General features: G+C 37.2%; 1 protein-coding gene across 1 annotated transcript in view; it reads left to right on the forward strand.

The window, feature by feature from the left end:
* Positions 1-5,790: 5,790 nt before the first annotated feature.
* The window catches only part of LOC104481449 (uncharacterized), a 33,096-nt gene continuing 12,449 nt past the window's right edge, over positions 5,791-26,437 (forward strand). Inside the window, exons 1-20 of the mRNA XM_086750590.1 lie at positions 5,791-5,947; positions 6,732-7,300; positions 8,954-8,974; positions 10,447-10,506; positions 11,891-11,944; positions 12,245-12,289; positions 13,062-13,088; positions 13,376-13,420; positions 14,038-14,082; positions 14,724-14,777; positions 15,770-15,838; positions 16,515-16,583; positions 18,497-18,565; positions 20,708-20,776; positions 21,214-21,282; positions 21,374-21,442; positions 22,610-22,678; positions 23,900-23,971; positions 24,507-24,575; positions 25,865-25,936. Coding sequence (XP_086606716.1) covers positions 5,791-5,947; positions 6,732-7,300; positions 8,954-8,974; positions 10,447-10,506; positions 11,891-11,944; positions 12,245-12,289; positions 13,062-13,088; positions 13,376-13,420; positions 14,038-14,082; positions 14,724-14,777; positions 15,770-15,838; positions 16,515-16,583; positions 18,497-18,565; positions 20,708-20,776; positions 21,214-21,282; positions 21,374-21,442; positions 22,610-22,678; positions 23,900-23,971; positions 24,507-24,575; positions 25,865-25,936 — 1,773 coding nt within the window. The remainder of the gene's footprint in view (positions 5,948-6,731; positions 7,301-8,953; positions 8,975-10,446; positions 10,507-11,890; positions 11,945-12,244; positions 12,290-13,061; positions 13,089-13,375; positions 13,421-14,037; positions 14,083-14,723; positions 14,778-15,769; positions 15,839-16,514; positions 16,584-18,496; positions 18,566-20,707; positions 20,777-21,213; positions 21,283-21,373; positions 21,443-22,609; positions 22,679-23,899; positions 23,972-24,506; positions 24,576-25,864; positions 25,937-26,437) is intronic.

The raw sequence follows: 26,437 nt of genomic DNA on the forward strand, positions 1-26,437 counted from the left end.
TTAGTATCTTTAAAATGTTTCTGTACTGCTTTATTTATATGCTTTCATTCCCTTGTTAGGCTCAATGCTACAAATACTTTTGAAAATAACTGTTGCTCATGTATAGATGTGTTTACTTACTTAGGCTGTAAGGTGGAAAATATCTCTTAGTGAGGGAACCTAAAAATGAAAGGATATCTATTAGAATAAAAGTAGAAATAAGCATATATCTTCAAAACAAAACAAAAGCTAATATATTGATATTACACACAGGCAGATTACAAGTATTGACTTACCACCAAAATGCTCCGAGTGAGTTTTTGGCTGTATTGTATAGAGATAAAATGGGACAGTACTGAAGACAGCCTCCTCAATTTTTTGCCTCGTTGGAGTTTCAGTTTTTTTGCTGCACCTCCTGGAAAATGTTGCAGAAGACAAATATTAAAAAAGGAGGAAATGGAGAGGCAGGTTCATACCAGCTGCAAAAGAGAAGGCCATATTTACCTCTCCGGTCTCAAAGAATCATTAAAAGCTGTTGGGAGCTACACAAAGAGTAGCTCTTTGCCATCAAAGACCTTGCTTACATCATTTTCCGTGACAGTGAGTTTAGATGAAAACACAATAAGGCTGATTTGCTTTGATCAGCTCTTTCAGACTACATGCTCAAGAATTGTACCAAAAAGCAAAGATAAAAACTTGGCCTAACTGGAATCAATAGTTCTGCCACTACCATACCTCCACGTATGCCAAGATTTCATCATAGATTTTTATAAGACATCATTTTCATATAGAACAATCAGGTTTTGTTACAGAACATAGATCCACATTAACTTTTTTTTTTAAAACCACAGCCACAACAGTTGGCAAATAGAAGTCAGTTTGTCAAGACTTACTGTGCTGAGCTGACTTTCAGCCTGAATCCTGAGCCGTCAAATCCACTAAAACACATTTTGCAGTCAAAAGGTAAAATACAGGTTTCTATGTTATCCTTCTTCAGAAACAATCTTCAGTGAAGTTAAGTTTTGATTTTTTAAATTTTCTTGTTCACTTACTTTAAGTATTTGAACTTCTGAATTGTTTTTCCTAAAATTCACACATGATACAACTTACATGACTGTGAACCACATTCTTTATGACACTGTTGTTTAATATCAGGATTCAAATTATTGTAAACAGTGTCCTTTCATTATTTTACAATTTTGAGTCAGGTAGGCTTTTTTCTTCTGGGCGCTTTGGTCATGTACTGACATGTATAGTATAATGAAATAAATAGTCTTGAAATACCATTACAGCATGATGCAGTCAGGTTAAATGGTCAAGACTATCTTGAGGCCATGAAACACTAGAAGAAGATTGTGTGAAATGTGCGTATTTTTAACAGTTCACAGCAGACAAGATATGTGCATTATTCACATTGAGGTGGCAAAAAAATAGAAACACATTTCAGAAGTCAAGCTCTGAAACACATTTCACATGTCAAGCTCTTTGCAACAAAAAAAAATCACCATCAGAGTAGAGGAAAATCGCAAGCATGTTCTCTCTGCTTTATGCTGCTCCTAAAAACTGGCCTCCCTGGTGGTTGAGTATTCCTTTAGCATACAGAAATATTCGGATGGTACTTTGCCAGCTGTGCCAGCTCATGACTACTCCATGTCCAGTCCTGTCGCAGGCTTGTTGGATAAGTTGAAGAAGGACTAGTCAGGGCTCTGTCATGTTCTAGTGACATGGTATCATGCTAGAAGACATTAGTTAATCCAGCTTAACAGAAATTACTCAAAGTTTCTCAGTAAGGTACTGAATTTTGCTAACCAGTGGATGCAGTGGTCCTAGTTGAGCTGTAAGAGAGGTACCCACAGACAGACGGGAGGGACAGACGAAGAAGACAGCACCAGAAGTTTGGAAGAGTCAGGCTTGCTGCTACTTCTCCCCGTTAGAAAGTGATAGTGAGGGCTGTTGCTGACACAAGAGGTTATGCTACCCCACAGCAACTGGCATCTCTAAGCCCCAGTTCTTCATTCAGTGTCCCTTTGAAATGGCCTTGCAACCTCATGTAGCTCTGAAGCTGTCACCACCTATGCAATGGTAACAGCAGTGACAAAGGGGTGTAACATCACTTTGGTTTCCCTTCTTCATAGTGCTTAAACACATTCACTTACAGAAAGACTGTATCTTTCTTCATGATATCTCTCCTCATAGTTCTAAAACGACAAGGAAATTTTTTAATTGAGTACAGCCTATGTAGCTGTGGTTTTAAATAGCTCTCATATACCTCTTTATTCTTTGAAAAAAAATGTTAGGTCTCATTTCTCAGATTGAAATACTGAGCTTAGACAGCTAAGAACTCTTGGATTTCAAATAGTGATGGAAAAAATCCAAAGATCTGGATATGCAGCAATATTTGTGACCTCAGCTTCAGTTCATGCAATTGTAACACAGCCTTAATATTCATTTCAATCTTTGAGTCCCACAAAGATTACCAATCTTAATGCCAACTAGTTTTGAAAGCGTATATGAGCTGGGGTAGCGCGGCTCAGTTGTAGTGTCATCTCCCAGAGATGTCAAAGACACTTAAATATGTTTAAATAATAGGTGAATAGAAATATAATTAATTGAGTGCTGAAGCATCCAATATCTAGATGCCTTAATAAAATATAAATTTTTTATTTATCAAAAAATTGATTTCTAGTAGTAAATTTATAACATTTAAATGACAGCATAAATGTTCCTAATCATAGCTTTTAAGACACTTATTCTATTTAAAGAAGACATACAGTGTAATGCCATTAAAATGTTAAATAAGCACTTGGTAAAGTTTGTAGCAAACGAGGCAAGAAAGCTCGCTGTTAATTTTTATTTTTAAGATTTATCTTACATGCATCAATGCATACATATTTTACATTGTTATCATTTAGGTTTTGATAAATTGTCACCGTAAGATTTGTGCAGGTATTGAGAACATCACAACTTCAGAAGACTGCAAGTCTAGAAGTGTACTGTATGGTATGTCACACACCTGGAATTCTGGACAGAGTAATACCATGCATCCCACGCAAAGAGCTATAAAAATGTGGAGGCCTCACTAAGCTTTTAAAGTTACACCTGGCAAAAAAAAAAAAAAAAAAAAAAGAAAGAAAAAATTGTCCTGAGGGTAAACATCACTCATTAATAAAAGGAAATATCCTGGAGCCAAGAACTTGCTACTAAACATACATGCAGAATAGTTACTTAATTAAGAAATCATTTGCCAGCTGTGTTTTGAGGTAGGAATTAGCAGTGAGAATGAAAGAATGACAATGTTTTGCTGATGGGAGGCACACAATCCAAATCATAGTTAACATGCTTTTTCTTGCTAGGATTAGATTTTTTTCTCAGTAAGATTTAGGGGCTATATGAGATTTATTATATGTTTCAGTTAAACACCATATTATTTATATTTCCTAAAGGGCAAAAAATCGCCTTTTCATTCCTTGCCTTAATCAAAATCTAAATATGTCAGTGTAAGCATGGAAAAATAAAAGTGGCTGAAGAGAAATAAACATCAGCTCTTTCCAACCTTGAAAGAAGATTCTTTCTTTGCTGTAACTGTAGCATTAATAGCTGTATCTGAGCTAGTTTTACCTTCAGTAAGGATGAGCAGCCACACAAAACGTAGAGTTGCACTTCAGCCATCCTAGTTCACCAGTGTAGCGCTAATTACTGGTAAAGATGGAAAATATAAAACAGAGTTAGAACCACAGCTAATGGCTTCAGCATCCAGCTGCATTGTCCTACCACTCCCTCCCATCTATTTAATTTGGAGACAAAGCTGCATCCTTTTGCTACAATTCTCTCAGCCTCCTTGGCTATGACTGAAATAAGTGGGCTGAGCTGGTGGATATTTAAGATGGAAAGGAGGACAGCAGTTAGCATTGGGTCCTCTTTATGTGCATGTAGGTGGAAAATGATGGATCCAAAGAAAAAAAAAATAGCTATTTCTGTGGGAAAGAGCTACTTGTTTAATATGTTAGTTTGTAATGCCAAAGCTTTCTGAGGATATTTGAAGAATTAGGTGACAAGCTGCAATCACTGGTAAAAGAGATAGCCTTCAGGATCCATAGCCACCTAGCTTAGGTTTTGAGGGCATCATACCATGTGCTGGTCTTTGTTCCCTATCTATTACGGTCTTTGAAAGGACAGACGTGACAGACAAACCTGGAGAAACTGTATAGCTTTTGGATTGGTCTGTCTTTTTAGATCTCCTTATGCTGGGCAATCTCACCAGCAACTGAAATTTCAGTTGGCCCAGTCCATGGGACAGTAAGTATCTTTCTACTACAGCAGAAACAGGGATCTCTCATTATGAGGAGATTCATTTAGATCTGAAAGGGATCCTACAGACATGCACCACTATGATGATGTTGAAAGTCTGATGCCCAGTACCAAAAGCTGCCTTGACAAAGTGTGACAGATGTGCAGAAGTATGGGGGTGAAAGGTGTGTGGGAGTGATGGGAGGAGAGAGTAAACACAACCGGGCTGGTGTGTAGGGAAGTGTATTGGGGTGAGAACAGTCCTTTTCCATACATGTGCAAGTATGGATGAGGATTTGTGTGTGGAAATGGCTGTGGGGGACTAAAGCTAGGATGCATGTGCATAGCCTTGGGAGGAGGACTGGGCGGGTGCTGAGAGGGGGGAGGCCAGGATTGCTGTTCTTCCCCTTTCTCCTCGCCTCTGTCTGCTGGCCTCTCCTGACACCTGACACCAGTTTTTATATGAGCTTGCAGCCCAACTTCTCTCTCCTTTCCTCACAGAGCATCCAGCACGGGGAGGACAACACAGCTCACGGTGAGCCCAGGGCAGCATCCTGCATTGCTGAGGAGCCTTTTGTTTAGGAGCATCAAGGTAAGGATTTCCTGTCCTCTCTGTGTCTGTGGGCAGCAGAATTCCTGCCCTAAACTAGCAGCAGCTGAGAAACCCTGCAGACATGGCTGTGTTAGGGACTTCTGTGAGATGCTCAGTCCCGGCAGGTTCATTCTTTGCTACGTGTTGTGCCTACCTGAGGGGAGCTTGCAGGGAGATGACCACGAAACTGAAGTGGGGTAGGACTGACTTGTCAGTCCCTGAACAGCCTGTGAGCTCTGGGTATGCCTGTGAGCCCAGTCACTGCGGAAGGAAAAAGTCCTGTCAATAGGTAACTGTCGCACCTGGGCTCAGCACTCTGGGCCCACATGTCCCCAGGATTGCACAGCAGGTACATTTGTGCCTGGACAGCACCCTCAGGCCATGACTGTTCCTCTGTAGGACTGCTGACGACAGAGTGGCTGTGATAGCAAGAAGAAGTATGGATGACCCTCAGTTCTTAAGTAAAGAGAACAGGGAAAAATCTGCCTCTGTACCTCCTTCTTTCCATGCCAGCTCTGGAAAAAGCAGGTTTAAAAATAAACCACTCTGGTGAATTACACTTGGGATTCACACTGCACCCACATAGGTACAGCTAAGGTTAAGGTTTCTGAAGTGCTGGTTGTACAAACACTACCAGGCAGTGAGAAAGAACTGAAGTATGTTTGTAAAATGTTTGTCTCCAGTTTGTCATGTGCTAGAATTATATGCACTATGCTTGAGAATCACTCCAGTATGTCTCTCTTTATTATGTATTACATATTTTGGAAAAGATCTTACCAAAAAAAAAAATTAGCTTATTTTTAGGGACTGTATTTTAAAATACAGCTTGCTAGGCAACTTGTTGAAGGAAAATTGAATAATTTATTGTCCTCATACTGCTGTACTTCTGTATTATTATTTGTGTTGTGTAGGAAACAGAAACCAAACAAATGATGTTCTTCAGATTCTGGTGGCTTTTGTGGATACTTGAACACCATGAGTTTTTAGCAGAAAATCTCAGGGAAGAAAAAAGATATGGATTGAGAAGACCAAAACCTAAACACATTCTGTCAAATACTGTAGAAAAATATCCCAGCTCAAGTGATCAAGGTGAATATTGTCATTTTAAAACAGGTGTGGGGTTTTTTTCCCCTTGATTCATTTATTTGGGTTCTGGACTACATGGCTAACTTGCCCTCTAAGATATTGCTTATAACCAGCCAGGCTTGCTTCATCCTACATTTTTAGATGCCTTATTTTTGCACTTTTATCTTTTTACTCCTATCTTTTCCATCCTCTTTTGTGTATTTCAGAAAAGGAGATTACTTCTGGTCTTTTTTATTATATGGCTCATAGCCTGTTACTCTTACTACAGTAATAGACCATATCACTGTATTTTTGTAGAAGTAATATCATCAGTAGTTCAGAAAATTAATATTCTGCAGATCCTGCTTTTGGAAACTTTTATGTCACTGGATGTGAGTGTCAGTACCAAGGACAAAATCTAACTCTGTCAAATCACATTCCAGTGCCTTGTTCAATAAGACTTATTTTCCTGTAGATGACTTCCACCTTCCCAGTCCTCATTCTGGTAGGATATTTAGGGAAATACCAGTCAAGAGGACAGAAAACCACTACAAGATTCCTCATTTCATACTGCATGACATCACCTCACCTTCAGTTTCTTATTCCTTGGGGCATCTGTTCTGGAGCAAATTCCTCAGCCTCTATATGCTCTGTCTTCAGGAGGGAATCACAGTTGAGATCACAGATGTTTTCAAAAATTTCCATAATTGCACTCCCCTTTTTGAAGCCTAAAATACATGTAAGGGTAAGGATAGAATGAGATTTAGTATGAAATCACTCCACTCACCTACCTACCTATTTATTCTAGATGAAGATTGCATTCTGGAAATTGCTTTTTTACTGGACAGCTCCGAAAGTGCTAAGGACTATAATCATGAACAGCAGAAAAAATTTGTACTGGAAACAGTAGACAGAATGAAAAGTTTGCAGCTTAGTTCTGGACGTACCCTTAGCTGGAGGATGGCCTTACTTCAGTACAGCAGCACTGTCTTCATAGAGCAAACTTTCCATGACTGGAAAGGTCCTGAAGCATTCAAATCCCACATTACTCCCATCACCTACATAGGTCATGGCACCTACACAACTTATGCTATAACTAACCTCACACAACTCTACATGACTGAAGGGACTCCAGGTAGTGTGAAAGTAGCCGTGCTTTTCACTGATGGAGTGGACCATCCAAGAAACCCAGATATTTTTGCAGCTACAGCTGATGCTAAACACCAAGGAATTGTATTTTTCACAATGGGAATGACCAGAGTGGCTGAGGAGGTTAGCAATGCTGCCAAGCTCCGGCTCCTGGCCAGCGTCCCAGCATCCAGGTTCGTTTTCAATCTCCAGGAGAAAGAAACTGTGGAGAAGGTTCTCAAAGAAATGGTATGTATGAGAAAGGATTTGAAATAGTTATAGGAACATATATAAAAAATGGTCTTATTTCCAATATTTTGAAATGCTTATGCTATTGAAGAAACCTGTACTTTTTACATGTTAAAGCAGCCCACTTTTATTAATAAGACTTCTGTGCCAAAGTACACGTTTCCTTTCTCTCCTCACAATTCATATCTTGCCAGCCAAAATATTTGAAGTTGGAAACTTAATTAGACTTAAAGAGACCTGTTGTGAAGTTATTTTTATCTCTGTTTTTCCTCCTAAAAAAGGTATTTTAAACCTCCCTTCTTAAAAAAAAAAAATCAATTTTTGACATCCTAATGCTTTCTTCTGTAGCAAGTAGGAATGTGACATTGCCCTTTGTACCAAAAAAAGATGCAGCTCTTGCAGAAGTGAAAACAAATTTGTAGACCTTAATGGAGATATGTCAATTTAGATAAAATCTGAACTTTGCCATAGACATATTTAAATTTCCATGGAAAACCTACCACATAATCAAGAGGAAATGTGTAAATTGAGCTTGAAGTTTTGCTTGAGTGGCTCTTTTCTGCATATGAACTTGATTTATAAAAAACATTCACTGCCAAGTGCAGAGAATAGAGCCATCCTCTAGGCTATAAATCTGGTGACACAGCTGTGGATGAAGTCTAGATTTGAGCATGCACAGAGATATAAAATAGAAATATGAATAACAATCAGGAGACTTCTGCAGTCAAACTGACACCTAAGTGATCTCATTCAGGCCTAGAGCATGTACACAGGCTGGCCTTCCTGTCTGTCTGTCCTTCACTTCGACAGCCTGCCACTCTGCACTGGTTTCCCTGCATACCACCCTTCTCACCTTCTCTGGTATTACCATTGCTTTCTGTATCACAGCAATCGCCTCGCAAGTGACTAAACACACTTTATTTTACCTGTTCCAAACAGGCAGCCATCCTCTCATCTTTTTGAGAACATAGCTGCTCTCTGGTTTAAATAATGGCTTTGGCATGATTCTATGTGCATACATGTGAATTTTAGAGGTGTGTATTGCACTGCTGATCATCAACACATTTATGTCCTCTCAAGAGAGTACATAAGTTGTGAAAAGTGGGAGGAATGCATTGTATGTGGGTGTTTCAGCTATAGAGATCTTCTAAAATAACAGAGCTAATTCAGTGATGATAATTTAATGTAATCACTGCCAATGTCAAATATTTTCTCACTGTTTTCATTTTGTGTATGCCTAACAGTATGCATAGTAGCGCTTCTCATTTTCTCAAGTGTAGAGTGTGTACCATTCACTTCAAACTTCAGCACTTTGGAAACAGTGTAGTTTTTAGGTGCATCGTTCCCATCTACCTAGCTAACTATGTTGGTTTAGGTCTCTTTACCATTGTAATTTTAGCAAATTATGGCTGAACAGGGAGAGTCAGTCATATGTGCAGTCAACACTCTACAATAGGAATTTAAATTATTAAAATTATTTTTAGAATGGAGAGATTGCTAGAATGTTTCTCAGAAATTAAAACTTAATTAATTTTAGTTAATATGTTAACTAGCTGCTGAAACAATTTATTTTAACATCTTTCAGTGTCCTTCCTGTAGAGCTAGATTATGACTTTAAGTTTCTAATGTTGTTTCGAATATCTGTCTTTACAGAAAGATCTGTCTGAGGAAAAGGTAAGGTTGGTTTTTTTTCCAGTACAGAACTACTGCTTAATATAGACATTTACAATATACGGAAACATAATTCAAGAAAACTGGTAGCTGAGGGAGTTGGTTAAATATTGAGTCTAATGGGATTGTCTTCAAGTAAAACATGCTTTTGTATTTGCAGGACAGAGCTTTAATTTACTGTCCTAATGTAAATTACTTTCCCACCTTATTTTCAAAGTTGAAAAAGAACAGTGTGCAAGTATTCAGGTTAGCAAGAATTTGCTGATGTCTCGTCACATCCAATAGACTGAGTGGATAAGAAAACATGACACAGAGCTGAATGTGGTGCAGTACTAGCCCTTAATGCTCTTCCTATGTAATAGAGTTTAAAAAAGCAAAGGAACTCTAACAAAACTCCACCACTGCACGTTTCCAGTTTGTCCACACTGTGTCACACTGACAGCAGGCATTGGTACACCCGACTGCCATTTTAGGGGGAATAAAATTAGCTTTCCTTTTAAAGATGTTAGTGCTACTTAAAGTACAGTTATGTCAGGCAAAGACTGTTCTGATAAGCCGCTCAAGGAAACTGTTAAATATTATAAGTGCTTGCAAAACTTGAAGCATTTTATTTTTCACTCATTTCCACTGGTATGTTGATTTTTCTGTTAAAATAAGTCTTGAAGTAGTAAGACATTCAATGTTACCCTTGGAAAACATACTGTTACTAAATGGGATATTCAGATAAGAATTATATTTAAACCCTTCACTTCTAGATGCCTTCAAGTTCAATGGAACTTGTTTTATTTATTAATAAATAAAATAAAAAATAAAACCAACATTCCTTATTTATCCTCCAAAAATAACCCTAGTATCTGTAATAATTCTGTATTATGTAATGATTTTAAACTTTCAAAAAGATCCTAAAAATCACATGACTGCATAACATAATGATGTCTGACCGGGACACATGACGATAGTGATGACATGAAAAAAAAAGATTAGAAACTATTATAATTAATTGCATTAACTAGATAAAGGTATATATCCATAACGTGTCTTGCTTATAGATCAAGCTAGAGCTAAACCCTGATCTATCCTACATGCAGTGGAGTAAAGTGGAAAAAGGATGTAAGATGTTTTCATACCGCATTGTCTTTGCTATCTCTACAGTGACTAGTAATCAAAACAAATCCACAATCATACACACAGTATACCAATAAACCAACCTTGTGAAGAGTTTGGAGGTAAAGCCATTATCATATGAAATTTCAGGAGTAAGAATGATACAGATTTTTGGATGGAGTGCAGGAGGGATAATTCCTGATGAGTAGTAAACTGACAGTTAAAAGATTTCTGAAAAACATGTAAATATAACTGGCTTCTGGTCATTATTGGTGTACTCAGAATAGCCATACAGTAACTTAAAAGCAATGTTCATGTGTTTTCTATTTCTTCTATTAAAATGTATTGATTTGGACTATTTTCATTTAAAGTGCTCCCAGGCTGCCACATGTAAATGTGAGAAGGGGGAAAGAGGTCTTCCCGGCCCTGCTGTAAGTAGCTGTCATTTCTCAAATAACTTATACATAGTATAAATCAAGATGTATTTCGTTGTTGGAATTTTTTTAGGAAATTATTTGAGCCCAAATCCTGAGACAACAAAAGTTCAAGGTTCAATACATAGCCGTCCAAAGTGTTCAAACACTGAACTTCTTTCAGAATCATCTTAAACCAGAACCCATAAGTAAATCTAGGGGATTGCTTCATACAAGGTTTGGTAATCTAAACTGCAGGGTTTATGTTTCAAAAAGAACTCTCAGAGTTGAATGGTTTGATGTTATATCCCTAATGTTGAATTAAAGCACCGTAGTAACTTGTAGCCCTTGCTCAAGGTGGAAGGACAGTGTCAGAGTTTGAAATGGAACCCTAGAGAGATGTCCATCCTCATCCTTTTAGCCTGAATCATAGAATCATAGAATGGTTAGGGTTGGAAGGGACTTTCAAAGGTCATCTAGTCCAACCCCCCTGCAAGGAGCAGGAACATCCCTTACTAGATCAGGTTGCTCAGAGCCTCATCCAACCTGGCCTTGAAAATTTCCAGGGATGGGGCATCAACCACCTCTCTGGGCAACCTGTTCCAGTGTTTTACAACCCTCATTGTAAAAAGTTTTTTCCTAATATCTAATCTAAATCTACCTCCCTCTATTTTAAAACCATTACCCCTCGTCCTATCACAACAGGCCCTACTGAACAGTCTCTCCCCATCTTTCTTGTAGGCCCCCTTGAGGTACTGGAAGACCACTATCAGGTCTCCCCGGAGCCTCCTCTTCTCCAGGCTGAACAGCCCCAACTCTCTCAGCCTGTCCTCATAGGAAAGGTGCTCCAGCCCTTTTATCATCTTTGTGGCCCTCCTCTGGACCCTCTCCAACTGGTCGATGTCCTTCTGAACATCTAATACATACATAAACAGAAATACACTCTGGTTTTATCCTGCACAGTACAGCACACTTTAATTGAAAATGCAACCTCTTGTGTGCAAGCAGTAGTTTTGTTTGGGTTATTGTTCCATGTCTTTACTTGAAGAGTGCAAGTACCTCTTAAACAAAAGCATACACCTCAAAGAGTTCAAAATAAAATAAAACAATCACTTGGCAAGCTGAGTAGCTACAAAAACATCTGATCATCTCTTTTCTTCAGAGGAGACTTAAACAATTTTTGTTTACAATAACGAGAAAAAGAGAAAAAATGGCTACCTATTGAGTTGGTCCTGCAGCACCCAGAAATTAAATTTCAAGGTTACAGTAAATGCAAAGATTTTTAAAAATAAATCTATAGGAAGCAAATATCTTAAACGTAAAAAAAAAAAAAGTGTATATATTGTAAAATAAAATTATTTGACTAACATGTATTACAATAATTTTATTTTGTCATTTACAGGGTAAAAAGGGTCGCACTGGGGATGATGGACCTCCAGGCCCGAAAGGAGCAAAGGTGATGTGATTTTTCAGATTTAGGAGAAAGATTTGGTACTTCATTAATATGGAAAGGCTACCGTAACAGTGCCCATGTGTTTTCCACCTGTGAATTTCTTAACTTCATCTATTTAATTTTGCTGTAGTAAAGACTAAGATTCTTTAAAAATTAAAATCTTATATCTAACATATAAAATCCTTAAAGTGAAAAAGAGGGAGCCGGTATGCTTCCTGTATTACATTGAGATATCTACTCAGATAATCAGGATAAGACTATCTTTTCCTGATTTCTGTGATCTTGATGTTGGATTATTCATAGGGGGAGCCAGGTCTTAATGGAAACCCAGGACAAGATGGAATAGAGGTAAAAAAATATTTTTTCCCCTTCTTCTCTAATAAGTGTTACTTCAAGGCATAACACCACCTTAAAAAAAAAAAATAGCAAATTTCAATTCTGGTTTACCAGCTAATGATTCATTACCACTAGAACTGAAAAAAAAATATAATTGCTTAAAGAAAGGGACTAATTCCTTCTTATAAGAGTGATCTGGAAAATACTCTCTAATAATACATAGTTCCTCCTACAAAGTGTGAAAAGCTCTGATCTGATAATCTAAGATTAAGTTTAATCTAAGTTTAACTTTTTAATTTGGCAAATAAAGGATACAGTGTGTAATAGCAATGAAAATGTTGAATGAAATATATATAGGAAGTAACTGTAGGACTCTTAGTGCTTAACTCTGAATTTATTCACATATTAATCACTTTACTTTTTATTTTCTTATTGATTCAGTACATCCTTTTTAATTAGTGACTCTTTTCTTGCTTTCTTATTTTAGCAGTTTCTCTAAGATGGAAATACAAACTCTAGTTGATCTGCTTTTACATCATCAAAATCCCAGTCTGAAATGACACTTTCGTAAGATTTGTTCACACATACAACAGCATCTATCATGACCAGGAGACGTAGTATTTAGAGTCATATTGCCACGTTTATCAGAGATCATCTTTTCTATCTAATTGTTCATTATAACCTGAAGTGCTGTTTTTCTAGAGAGAGTAGAATGTTAATAGCGCCAGTACTCACATTTGTTTTATATATCCTCACAACTTCCTTTGCTTCTTTATTTTCCCAGGGGAAATCTGGATATAAAGGAGAGAAGGTAATACTTGTATTCAAAACTTCTGCTTACATATAGATATTTGATGATATTATTATTTATTATGTATAGTGCCATATTTCTTATAAATACTAGCAATGAACATCATCTTACTATCTGCTGCACAAGCTCTAATAGAAGATGTGCCCCTTCCCCAATGAATTTACAGCACAACTGCTATAATACATTATGAAAAAAAAAAAACATTTAGGTTTTCAACTAAAGTACCCGAAGAATAAAGATGATATGCTCCATATACCTTGTAAATATTTATTCCGGTTCCTTTGCAGGGTGAAAGAGGTGAATGTGGGATCCCAGGGATAAAAGGAGACAGAGTAAGTAGCCACAAAGTTGTTATGCTTTCAGAAAACACAGTTGAAAGACAGAAAAACTACAATTCCCTGAACATCCATGGTGATAGATTTAGGGCAAATATTAATGCTAAGGCTGAGGGAAATGAACAACTGACAATTTTAAATAATGAAGTGTGCAAGGATACCATTTTCAATAGCTTTCTCAGCACCTTCTATATTTTCATGTGATTCCTCTTAAGGCCCAAGCCTAAGCCTGTTAATAAAAATAACAGAGGCAGAAGGCTTGAAGTAGCAAGCAAAGGGAATGAGAGGGGAAAATTAAACCCAGGTTTCTAACACTGATCTTCAAGATTTGGTATATAATTGCTGTGACTATTTTAAGTGAAACAAATAGAGTTTAATCCTGGATTACTGGTCCTTGACAATTAACTCTGTTCATTCTTATTCTGATTACCACAGTCCATTTTAAAAATATTGATTCAATACTTGCTAGCTGCTGAGCTTCTCCTTTTTTTTTTTTTTTAAGATTTTAATTTAAAAATATCTAAATGAGATACCTTAGTAAAAAGTTATCTAAAAGAGGTTTTGGCCAAATCCAAACACACATAAATGTAGCCTTTTTTTCACTTGCCTTTCAGGGTCCTGAAGGTCCAGTAGGCCCCAGAGGAACAAGAGGGCTACAGGTGAAAAAAAAGGAAAAGAAAAAAAAAAGAAACTATAAAACCAACAATACCTGGTTCCCTGGGATTCAAGGCTCTGAAATAATATCATACCACAACCATAATGGAATCTGAGTCACTGAGTTCAAGGCATCCAAAATCTATCTTCTTAAACAGCAAAATTAACAAGAATTTGGAGCAGCAGTCTAGACAAATAAATCATGCTTATAATTCATTCAGTCTAAAAGACCACAGCAAATACAGTTCCATAAAAACCAAAATCACTCATTTCCCATTCAGTGTCTTAACTGTTTCATTATTTCACAGAAGTACATGGAAACACTTTGGTCTCTTTTCATCTGAATACTCTTGGACTGAAGGCCAAGCAGCTTAGCCCATCATAGATGTTTCAGTAAATCCTGACTATAGGTTACCTTTAATTGTATTCAAATAAAGGGAGAGACAAATTCTCTCCACCGATTACCAGACCCAGCTCCAACTGAGTTGAGTAGCTGAATCTATACATGTATCAGAAAGCAAAGCTTCAGTTCTGAAATCTTTGTAACTTATGTTTTCATGCAGACTACAGCAGATTAGATTGTTTTTCAAACTGTCATTGTTTTGAAAGCTTGAAAAATCTCATTAAAACACTCCTGTTTTAATAGGGTCCACAAGGACAATCTGGAGATCAAGGGCCTGAAGGCCTGCAAGGATCAAAGGCAAGAATTGCATTATTTCTTCTCTTTCTTAATGTTAAAAGGTATTTATACAGCCTCACAACAATAATGCTTTTATCCTTATACCCTATACCCTTCTTGTAGAGGATGCAGTTTAATGTGACATTGCTAGCAAATCATAAACTCCCTGTATTCTACAAGGTTCCTAAGAAAGGTATTCACTTGCTCTTTGTATTGGATTCACGTCCAAATCACACTCCAGTCTTTCCTGATAAACAGCTAAAGTATGGCAGCATCACAGAATATGACTCAGCAGCAGTGTAGCATTGCATTTCTTCAGTTTTCAATTTGAAACTATTTTTTTCCCTAAGTGCCAAGCAGAAATTCTGTTTGGGATCTCAAACAACCTCTTATCTTGAAAAGAAGAATTTTGTAGCTCAAAATTAGTAGTCCCACTGTTTACTGATGCTCAGCAGAAGATATCTGAACATCACGAGGATGACTGCAATTCAGGACACAGTCTCACAATGGGCCCTCTGAAGGCAGGCCACAGAAATCAGCCATTGCTCCACTGCAAGAACCAGTCCCCTCTGTAAACATAAAATATTTTTTATTTGTTTTTTTTTTGAAAAAAGTATGATTTCCATTAAGTTTATAAAGGACATTATCTCTTTTGATATCTCTCTTGATATTTCCTTTGCACCATAGTTGCCCACCTTCTGGCCAGCAGCGAGGTATAGAGCAGCCGGGTGTCAAAACTCTCATATCCCACATAAAATGAAATATTTCTCTTTTTTAAAAATCTAGTATCACTTTGTACAGAAAATATCTACACTTAATAAAGGGAATTTTGAAGCATTGGAAGGGTGAACAGATCAAGTACTGTATAAGACAATTCCAATGGGCAATATCCAATTCAGGATATACAAAAAGTGAACTTCAAAATTTGTTCTTTTTCGACAAACTGAGTTAACCTGATTTCCTTAGACACCGATTTAAAAGGAGAATTCTTTATTTCTTTGTTCTTTGAAAAGGGTGAAAGAGGTCTCCCTGGGCCACCTGGCTTGCCTGGAGAGACTGGAATAGGACTTCCAGGCCCAAAGGTACAAGCATCTCTCATCTTCTGTATTACATGTATTGAGGATAAGAACAAAGATCGAGACAGTTAAGAAAATATACTTGCCGGTACATAAGAAACTTCAAGCCCTCAAATGCTGTTTTTATGGTACTGGAAAGGTATTTTGTATGTTGATCAAAACTGTTTGGGAAAAAAAAAAAGTACACTTTAAGTATGTGCTTCAAAGGACTTTTTTACAGTAGTTTTTATGCTTGACATAACTTAATCTAAGCAGTGTAAAGGCTGAGTAAAAATGCATGCATAGTCTTAAACAAAAATTACCCTGTGAAAAACAGGCTTGTGCGTTTAGATGACTGGCATAAAGAAAACAGAAAACTGATAGAAATACTGACTTACTGGAAAAGGACAGTAAGTGATACATAATGTATTAGGAATATGATGGGAATAATTAACTGTTTAGATTCAACATTGTCTTCTTTCAAATGTAGACTTGAGGCTGTCCCCTAATGCTGTGAAACTGCACCAGTTCAATGTCTGTTGGGCTTTGAATGCTGTATGACTGAGGACACTCAGATTTTCTCTGCCATTCCTGTATTCTCCTACATCAAGTATTTTAACTACAGAATTTCTGATGAGTTGTTATATGCTGCACACATACAAATACCTAAATCAGGCATTTTCAAAATTATCTTTGTTTGAAGGGTGACACCGGTTTGACAGGAAGACCAGGCCCTGCTGGCCCACCTGGAGTTGGTGAGCCAGGACTTCTGGTATGTCTGTTTTTCATTTGGTGAGAAGAAAGCAGCACAGAAAGGAAAAATTTCCAGTGTTTCCCTGTTAAAAGGGATATATGTGTGTTAAATGATACCAGCTCTTTTCTTTCTTCCACTAGTTTTCACTCTCATACATTCTAGGTTGTCTGACTTTCATTTCCCTCAATAAACTGGAAATGCATCCAGTTCCTTAACTTTTCTAAAAATTTCTAAAAATCACCTTATGCAAAACCACAGAAATATTTAAATAAATCTGTCCTCTGATAGATTCAAATCTGCATGTGGTAACTTCGAGGTTGACTGATTTTCAGTATCATTAGAACATTAACATCAGCGTGGCTGAGGGAGAGACTCCATTTCAACCACTGTAACATTAGGAACAGTCATACCTAAACAACCTCCATGAAGACATTCAGATTGCGTAGGTGGTCCCAGATAACAATTTGACCAGTATTACCTTTACTGGAGATAACAGAGGGAGAAGTGAAAAAAAAAAAAAAAAAAAACAACCACATTTGACTTTCATAATTTATAGTGGGTTTGACTTTGAAGTCTTTCCTTCTTTTCCTTCCCTTCTTCCTCCTGGTAGTTGTAAACTCAGCCTCTTTGAGGTAATTCAGAAAATCAGTATGCCAATTTTTTTGTCACTTTTTTCCAAAGTGTCAGAGAGCAACTTTTACTGAGCTATTTCCAATATAACAGACTCAAATTCATGTCTCATCGCCTGGATGAAAGATCCCTAGTGCAACCATGAGGGAAATTTCATCCAGTTTTTTCACAAGTAGCTTTTCCCCATTGACAAGGAAAGATTTGTAATAACAATTTCAAAAGAGGTGCTCCCATGAAAAAGAGAAAGACGGTTTGGTAACTGAGCTGACTAATCTCAAATCCGCTTGCAAATATACTACTGGAGAGAACTGAGTTCTTTTTGAAGAACCCAAAGAAAAGAGCATTACTAATAAGGCCAGTAGTGACCATTAGTCAAAGTGGGACAGTGATGCTTCCTGAGTCTCTTCAATAACAGCATAGAGAAAAGAGCCACTTTGTGGGGGAAGAGGTGCCTGTGGTGTGCATCTTTATTAGCCACAACAGCTATACTGGTATAACAAGAGATTCTGGTTTTAAAAAATATACTAAAGGTGTTTTTTTAAATGTACTTTAAATTGTATTTGCTTCAAAAGAGGCATTCTTTTTATGGTAGAATGCAGTGTAATTATCTTTACCTACGAACTAGGCATAATTCTAAAGCTCTGTGCAGAAGAAGCAGAAGCATATTTAGGCTATGCAGAGCCAAATCTACCAACATTCTGTGATGTGTGTGTACTCTCAAGGAAAAGAGGGAAAAGAAACAGATGCGGGAAAACACTGCAAAGGAGGCTCAATATGCACAGGTTTTGGACTTGCATTTATTGAAAGATTTTAGTTGTCTTACTTGCCCCTTGTGCTTCTATCAGATCTGCTTTCAAAAAGAGAAGATGATGTTATTATTCTCTTCACCAACTACAGTCAAATATCTCCGCAGCTAGTTCTTCAGTACTGCTCTGCATGGTCTTTAATCTGCTTCTCCTGTCTCTCGTGATTATACTGATACATTAATAAAGATCAGTAACAACTTGTAAACCAAACTAAAGTTTAAGGAGCGAAGACTTCAAAAGTATAAGGAATTTCAGCTACATAATCTGTGATTCATAAGTAACCAGAAAAGTAAAACTGTCAGCCTTGTTATTGCTGCAGGCCAGAACGCTCATCATTTATTCACTGTGGATATCATATTACTGTATTGTTTTTAACAGGGTGTAACTACACCAACATCTAAAGACGTGCTTAAAACCAACAATGACATAGAACATGCTGCTGTTGATTTGCGTGATTAATATACATTCTAGGCCATTTTAAACTTATGTTAACAGGGGCCTCAAGGACCACAAGGTGTTCAAGGAGAAAGAGGTTCACCAGGAGAAGGGCTTCCAGGAGCAAAGGTACAGCAGTCTAAGGGTTTTAAGACCAGAGCAGCACCATTAAATGAGTACATGTCAGAACAAGTCCATAGCAGACAAGGGAATCCAAGAAAGTAGCTTGTAAATTAATATTCAAATTTGGCATCAATTAACCAGACATATTTTCATAGAATTCAGTTAGTCCAAACATGACTTCCAGGCACAGCTAGCCTTTGGGGCCCATAAAGACCCATTCAGTAGACACTTCATTTGTGGGATCTACACCTGGAAAGAATTCCAGCTATAATTTTAAAACAGCCTTGAGCATCTAACTTTAAATAAAATATTATAAAAGTAATACCTAGATAAGAAATTTATATTTTTGTTGTTGCTTTTTTCTAAATCATGAAATAGAGAGATCTTTGTTGTCACTAAAGACAGGCTTCTAAGCTTCTTAAATACGTCAGCCACTGGCTTAAGCATTTTAGCAGAAGTTTGAATTCAGTTTGTGGGAAAAGGAAGATGCTGTTACTAATTTTCAGACACAGTGGAAAGTAATTGCAGTAGTAGTTGCACCTATGTGGATGGACTCGCTAGACCCACTGCTAGGTGATTTTGCTGCCTGCTGAAAACCTCCCAGGCTGAGTTGTCATTTTTACCTTTGGTTACAATTACAAAGTGAAACAGCTTGGACATGAGCTAAATAAATAACTAAATGGCTCACTCATTTTTATGAATGCACCAAGGCAATTTTATTTGGGAAAACAATAAAAAACTGTTTTCACAGATGCAGGCCCCAACTGTCCTTTTACTAAAAATCTTAGGATTTTTGCTTAGCACAATACTGGAGTCAGTTAGGTTTAAATTTGATTGCTGCTACCAACATAATCTCTTCAAACATCCAGTATATATTTTATGATTAATTATATAAATTATCTAACCCCATTGCTGATGGCTTGTATTTGCTTAGGAGATCTCATGCATGAAAACAAACAAAAAATCTATTTGAAGAAAATGCATTTAGAAAACCCTCCATTGTCACTGAAATACTAATTATTGTGGGAAGAAACACTACAATGAATAAGTAAAGCACAGCAACAATGCACAGTGGGAACAAGTACAGAAGAATACATAATATAACGAAAACTTTTGAGCAATTGAGATAGGCAGAATAAAATAATCAAAGTAGAATTCTGCCAGTATTATTAGTACTCTTGATTCTTTAAAAAATGTACTACTTTTTACTGCCAAATCTGACCTGGAGCCCAGCATGTATCAACAGAGTCTATACGTATCTCTAATCCTATTTATGGCTGCCAAGTATGTCAGCTCTCTGGTTTTAAACACATTTTAAACAGGTGATTTGTTAATCTAAAGCAAATTTTACAGTTGCTTTCTTCAGAACATTTTTAGTAGAAACTCACAGTTCAGTAAAAAGGAAAAAGAAGCCAGGTGTTCTAAAGTATGAGGAGTGAAGAATGTTATTTTAAACAGAAATCCAAATAATGTATTTCAGTCAAAGTTAAAATGATGGAATTGGTTACTAGGAGAGAAAAGACCTGTCTGGGGCATAACGTTATTGCCTTGGGTGATTCTGTGACAATTTACACAAGCTAATGATCTGTCTCTACATGTTTTATTGAAAGAAGTACAAGAAAGCATAATATTTGTGTCCTTATTAGTAACCTGCATTTCCCCCAAGACCACTGTTTTGTAAATAAACATTCAGAAAAACAATGATATTTACAAACAGACTTCTACAACAGTACAGTTTGGCCTGGTCTTTATCCTGGCAAAATTCTTAGTGAGAGCCAGATCCTCACTGCTACACTTTAATGAGATTAACCCATGAGAAAAAAAAAGGCAGAATTCAGCTTTCAGATAATTCTCAGAACTCAGTCCTGCTGACATTTTAATCATTGAATTAAGAGGAAGCAGGACAGGACCTTAAGCAATTGAGGTGGGCAGAAAGATAAAAAGAAGCTTCAAAAAAGTTCATTCATCAGCAATTTCAAACTGCAGAGCAAGCTCATTTGAAAAGATGGCCTCTTTGGTATCCCTGAAAACAGATTCAGGAGCTGCCTTGTTTTGGTTTTCATTATGACAGTGCAAACAGTGTCTCTAGTTACTTCAGAGACAACAGCTGTGTTTCTACAGTTAACAACGTATTATTTTTTCCTGTAGGGAGACCGTGGTTTTGATGGACCAAAAGGCCCTCGTGGACTTCCAGGCATCAGCATAAAAGGTGAAAAGGTGAGCAGTAAATACAGCAGGGGATTAACAAAGTGCCAATAAATCCACATAATACAGGGAATACAAGGTTGATATTCACTACAAAAAGTGTAATGAGGCAAGGAACCAGGAGGCCCTGGACAATAAGGTATTTTGTAGAGAGATTTATGCCAAATAAACTTTCCCAACCTATTTTAACATCTTTTCGTGTTAAAATAGGAAATGTTACAAAAAGCATATGATTCTGTGGGAAAGTTACGGTTTAGAAAGGGCAAAAGAGACTAGCAGTTGTTTGCAACTGAACCAGCAGGGAATAAATGCATATATGAAAGCAAAAAGGTCAGATCTTCAGCCTTACTGACTTCAAGACAGGTTAAGTCAACATGTACTAGCACAGGAGCTGTCCCAGATTGTTTCTGTATCTTTACACAACTAAGCAATTGTACTTTGTTTGCCAGGGTGAATTTGGTCCTCCTGGTTTACCTGGGCCAATTGGATTACCTGGGATTGGAATTCAAGGAGAGAAGGTGCAGTTTTCACTTCCCCCTCACTCCCAACTTAAATATGTAGCAATAGAGAATATTTTATTTTTAATAATTACTTAATTAATCTTTTCAGGGAGTGAAGGGCCCAAAAGGACCACCTGGCTCTAGAGGGCTACCAGGACAGGGACTACCTGGACCAAAGGTTAGGGAATTTTCTGAAGTAAAAGCTACTGTGTTGGTTTTACTGTTATGTTTCCTGATTAAGAAATGGTCTGTCTCTATCCTTAGGCTTGTTAAAGTGCTGAACACCAATCCAAGTATTGACATAGCTGCAGGAAATTATTTTCTTTTTTAATATTATTCAACTGTACAGCAGATCCCACTCCACTGAAAAGCTGGATAAACCAATGCCACAGCTATCTATTTAGATTGTGACTTGGGTAACCACAGAACCTTTGAGGTACTACATATCAGACAGTGAACTGCACTTTGTCCGAGTTTCCACAGAGAGGCTTGTCTGCCTTGAACTTGCAGTTTCATCACATCAGGTGCAGGTGCAGTGAATTTATTCCAAACAGTAGTTGCACTTAACACAGAAGAACACAAAAATTTCAATATCATCTTTTGTCCTCACTGTACTGTTTCCATTCCAGAAAAATTAATAGATTCCTTACAGACTGGCTGCCTTCCTTGTTACTTCTGCTGCCTGTTGTCTGACCTGACTTTATACATTTACTGTATCTAGCAGTTAAGAATGGTCTAAGGTATAGTGAAGACTACCTTTGCTGAAGGAAAACTGTCAGAAGAATAGCCTTGATCAATTAGAAAAAAAAAACAGCAGAACTGTTAATGAAAGACATCACCCTTGAAGCATTTGGAATGGAGATTTAAAATTATTTTCTGAAAAAGGTGACAGATAAAGTTCTGAATGAGTGAAGCCTATTAAAGCATAGCATGAAGGAACTAGAGGTGAAATGGGTCAAGGGTCTACTGCAGGTAAAGTATTTTGCAGTATCAGAGACCACCTCTTACTTTTTAAGTGATTGTGCAGGAATATGGTTTACCACTGGTAAAAAGAAAGAGAAGGGTGAATTTTCTGTGGATGTCAGATATGCTCCTAAAATATCAGCTACTTTGGCAGGAAACATTCACAGGGACATATAATTATAGATTCACAGCATTAATCATTTCCAACAACAACTTTTTGGTGACAGCTCAAAACATGCTACAGATTCTCAGTCTTTGTGACCAAGGATTTAAAACATCATGCTAAAGACAGTACACTAATCTTTCTTTAAATATAAGAAATCAAAAATATGCTTTTTTATTTTTCCATGATAACACTGTTAAAAAGTAATTTCTACTTAAGGGTGAACAAGGCTTGCCAGGAGAGACTGGAGTGCCAGGAGAAAGAGGTATTGGAGAACCTGGTTCTAAGGTACATTGTTAATAGAGGAATTATTTAATTCATTTATTTATTCAGATTTGAAATTTGTGTTTCCTGAGTGTCCTTTCTGTAGGCACTTAAAATAGGTTTAGAAATAAAATGTAGGTTCTTAGTCTTTAATATTTTTAACACAGACTTTCAATAACCTCCAAAAATGGGAACATTTAAAATACATCAGTTCTGTACAAAAGTAGTAAGATTTATTGTGACTGAAAATTTCCACATGCCTGGCCCATGCTCAAATCAGTGTTGCATACAGCTCACCTACAGCTCTGTCCAGAAAACCATCCAGAATATTAAAGAGTTGCCAGAACTCACAGTCTCCAGTGTAAGCCAAGCTACAGCCAGAGCTGGCGAAGCACTGAACAGTGGTTATTGTGCTGCTCCTTCCTTTTCATGTAGGATAGGATGTAAACAGAGCAGCAGCTACCTCCTCACACCTTCATAAGGGAAACAAGCTGTACTACTAGACAGAAAGCACACTTGCTTAGAGGAGAGAAAGCTGTTACCAGATTATCTCAGTGCTGAAGTGACTGAGAGATTAACCAGTCCCTATGTCATTAACAGCCAGACTAACATAAAACATGGGAATAGACGAAAAAGTACTTTTGTGATAGTGGAAAGGCATAAGGCTGTCCTGGTTTTGCTCTTGTTTATTAGTGATTTGGAACAGGGGTTGGGCAAGGAAAGAAATTGTTCCATTTCTTTCTTTAATTTCACAAAATATGGTAATGCTGAGTGAACCCATTTGACCCCAAATGATCCCATTACATCTAAAACCAGGTCAGGCTCTTAAACCTTACCTAAATAGGCAGATGACAAGTCCACTGCCATTAATAGATTTGCACTGATACTCACCAGCAAAATGTCAATCATCATGTCACAGTCAGCTCTATCTGATATTTCCTTCAAATGTTGCCACTTAATGAAATGGTGGCATTATTTTTTAAGAATGAGATGGAGCATGAATAAGTAATAATACTAATTGCATAGACAAAATGCACAGTTCAAACAATGAGATGGTAGGATGGTTCCAGATAACATGAGAGCTAGCTTTAGAAAAGAAATGCAAGATTTGGGTTCATGTGCATAAATGTTTGCTGTAAATATATATATAGTTAGTAAACTTTTTAAAAGATATTTCCTTGATTCAGAGAAAGAATAGTACCAAATCTGCATTTAATAGAAGGACTTACTTTTTATTGATCTCAGGGTGAGCCAGGCTCTTCAGGACTGGCAGGTCTGCCTGGTCTTCCAGGAGAAGATGGAGCCCCTGGACAAAAGGTTGGTTCATCTCTGTCTGCAGTCTGCTTCCCTCCATTCCTACTGTTCTCATTATGCTGATACCCAAACCTAGAAGAGAGAGGGTTCATGGACAAGGGGTAAAGTACCACATTTGTCAGTGAAAAAAATTCTTTTTCAAACTTTTCTTTTTTTTTTCTTTTTTTTTTTTTTTTTTTGAGTGGGAGGTTGTCTTCTCTTGTTTACAGTTGTTGGCTTTTTTTAATCCACCAAATCCCCAAATGGCTACAGGCAACCTTTCATAGCCTTCCAATAGTGAGTCTCCTAGAGTCAGGATCCCTATATATTTAAAGATTATATATTCAAACATGCTTCTTCATGCATTCCACCCAGAGCTTTACAATGGTTGTGTCTGAATATGGGAAGAAAATCCTGGGCCCACTGACATCAGTGGGAGTTTTGCCATTGACACTAAAAGGCCTATGATTTTAATGAGCTTATTCAAGTGATAACAGAGTTGATCTTGCACCATGTCTATGCAGTTCTCTGAAATGCTGCTTTGATATTTCTGTTCCAGGGTGAACCAGGGTTACCTGGTCTTAGAGGTCCTGAAGGTGCTCCAGGGATTGGAATACAGGGGGAGAAGGTAAGAATTTCTTACCAAAGGTGACATTCAAAATTGTCATGTTCCAGGAATAGGTTTGTCAAAGCCTTCTCTTTTTTTGGTCTATGATAAGTAATGAAAAAAATATACCTCAGAGAACAGGTTAATGAGTGCTTCTAAAAGTGGTTAACTGCAGAGTTTGTTTCAGCCTCAGCCTAAAACAACAACTTTTAAAACAGCAAAGAAAAAGACCACCTAGGACACCTTTTTCATATTTTTTTTTTAAATGACAGCACAACAGTTCACTGGCTCACAATTTCCAGTACCTGTGCCAGTATCTGGTCCAATAAATCCACAAAGAGCTAAACCTTTTGCTGGGAATTCTACTTCTCTTAGTAGGAATAACTGGGTCAATCTTTCAGGTTCTGGCTCTTGTGCTGCTCTTCTGCACTGATTCACTGATGGAGAAGTAATTCTGGTTTCTCATATGAGCATATGTATCCTGTGAAATAGAGACACTAGAAATTGCTGGAATTGATATCCAAGACATTGGACAAGACATACAGAGATTAATGTCACAATAGAAGAGAAATTAATATATTAAGTATCACAATGGTAAGAAGCTGGAAGGGCTAAAAAGCAGTGTACGAAGGAAAATCAAGGTATCCACCTGTTTTCAGATTACTTTTGTAGGGAATACCTGCAGATGACATGATGCAGCAATAAAATTTATTACTGTATTGACACTTTTTCAGAATGATTCTGGATCATGGATGTTTCAATTTTTTTGTAATTATTACAACCCAATAATGCGCTTAAATAGCAGTTATCCCGTTACAAACTTTACACTACCTATTAGCTTTTTCTGCCAGGAAGTATGAGCTGATCAATCAGAGAGGGCATCGTGGTCAATTGATTGGCCCTATTTGCCTTTGAATTAAAAAAAAACCTTACCTTTGAGTGAATTATCTTTTTCTGTTTTGATTATTTCTCTTAGATAGTATCTTTTTCATGGGATTAACTTGATTTTTCAGCTGCAAGGATAAAATCTTTAAGACTCCTTTTGGTTCTTTTTTTTTCCACAGTATTCACTCCTAAGTTGGTTAATTTAATTTCAGATTAAATCTATGTAGTTTTAACCATACAAATCCAAAATTGTACAATTACTAAGCAGAATTAACTGACTTGCCAACAAAGGCAATACGAACAGCACATGCGCACCAGCTAAAAGACAGAACTTCACTATCTTTCACTGATACTTACAATTAATTTCCGTTAACAGGTTCTTAATATTATTTGGTATGTGTGACATATCGTCTCCATTTTTGTAGGGAGATCAAGGCCAGAGAGGAATACGTGGATTAACAGGAGCAACAGGAGCGCCTGGACCTGCTGGAGCTAAAGTAGGTTTACTGCCACGTTATGTGTGTACAACAGCCCGCTCCCCGACACAGTGCTTTGTTCTAGATCTCAGAACAACTGTCCCAGAATGAACTTGCTGCTTAAAAAATAATTAGAAAAAAAAAGGTTCAGCTAAGGCTTCTCTTAGCAAGATACACCATGATCCCTATAAACATCTAGAAGCATTTTTTTAAAAACTTTGCATTTACCATATTGCTTCCTTGTCAGTTTGGAAAAAGTTGAAGGACACTAATATTGGTGGTTTTATGCTGAAATATTTGGCAAGACAGTGTGATGTATGGTATATACATATGTGACAGGACTTTATTTTCCCTTACACTGACTCATGGTTGATATTCTTCTATAGATTTGGAGTTTCTATTCAAATACTCCATACTCACTGAAAGTGAGAGAAAGGCTACTCCAGGTTTCTCCTCCAGATTCTTATTAAGTCCTTTGCTATTTATACACACAAGAGTGTGTATTTCCATATAAGAGGAAAA

This window comes from Chlamydotis macqueenii, chromosome 6 (genome assembly GCF_036417535.1).
Source record: "Chlamydotis macqueenii isolate bChlMac1 chromosome 6, bChlMac1.mat, whole genome shotgun sequence".
Lineage (NCBI taxonomy): Eukaryota > Metazoa > Chordata > Aves > Otidiformes > Otididae > Chlamydotis > Chlamydotis macqueenii.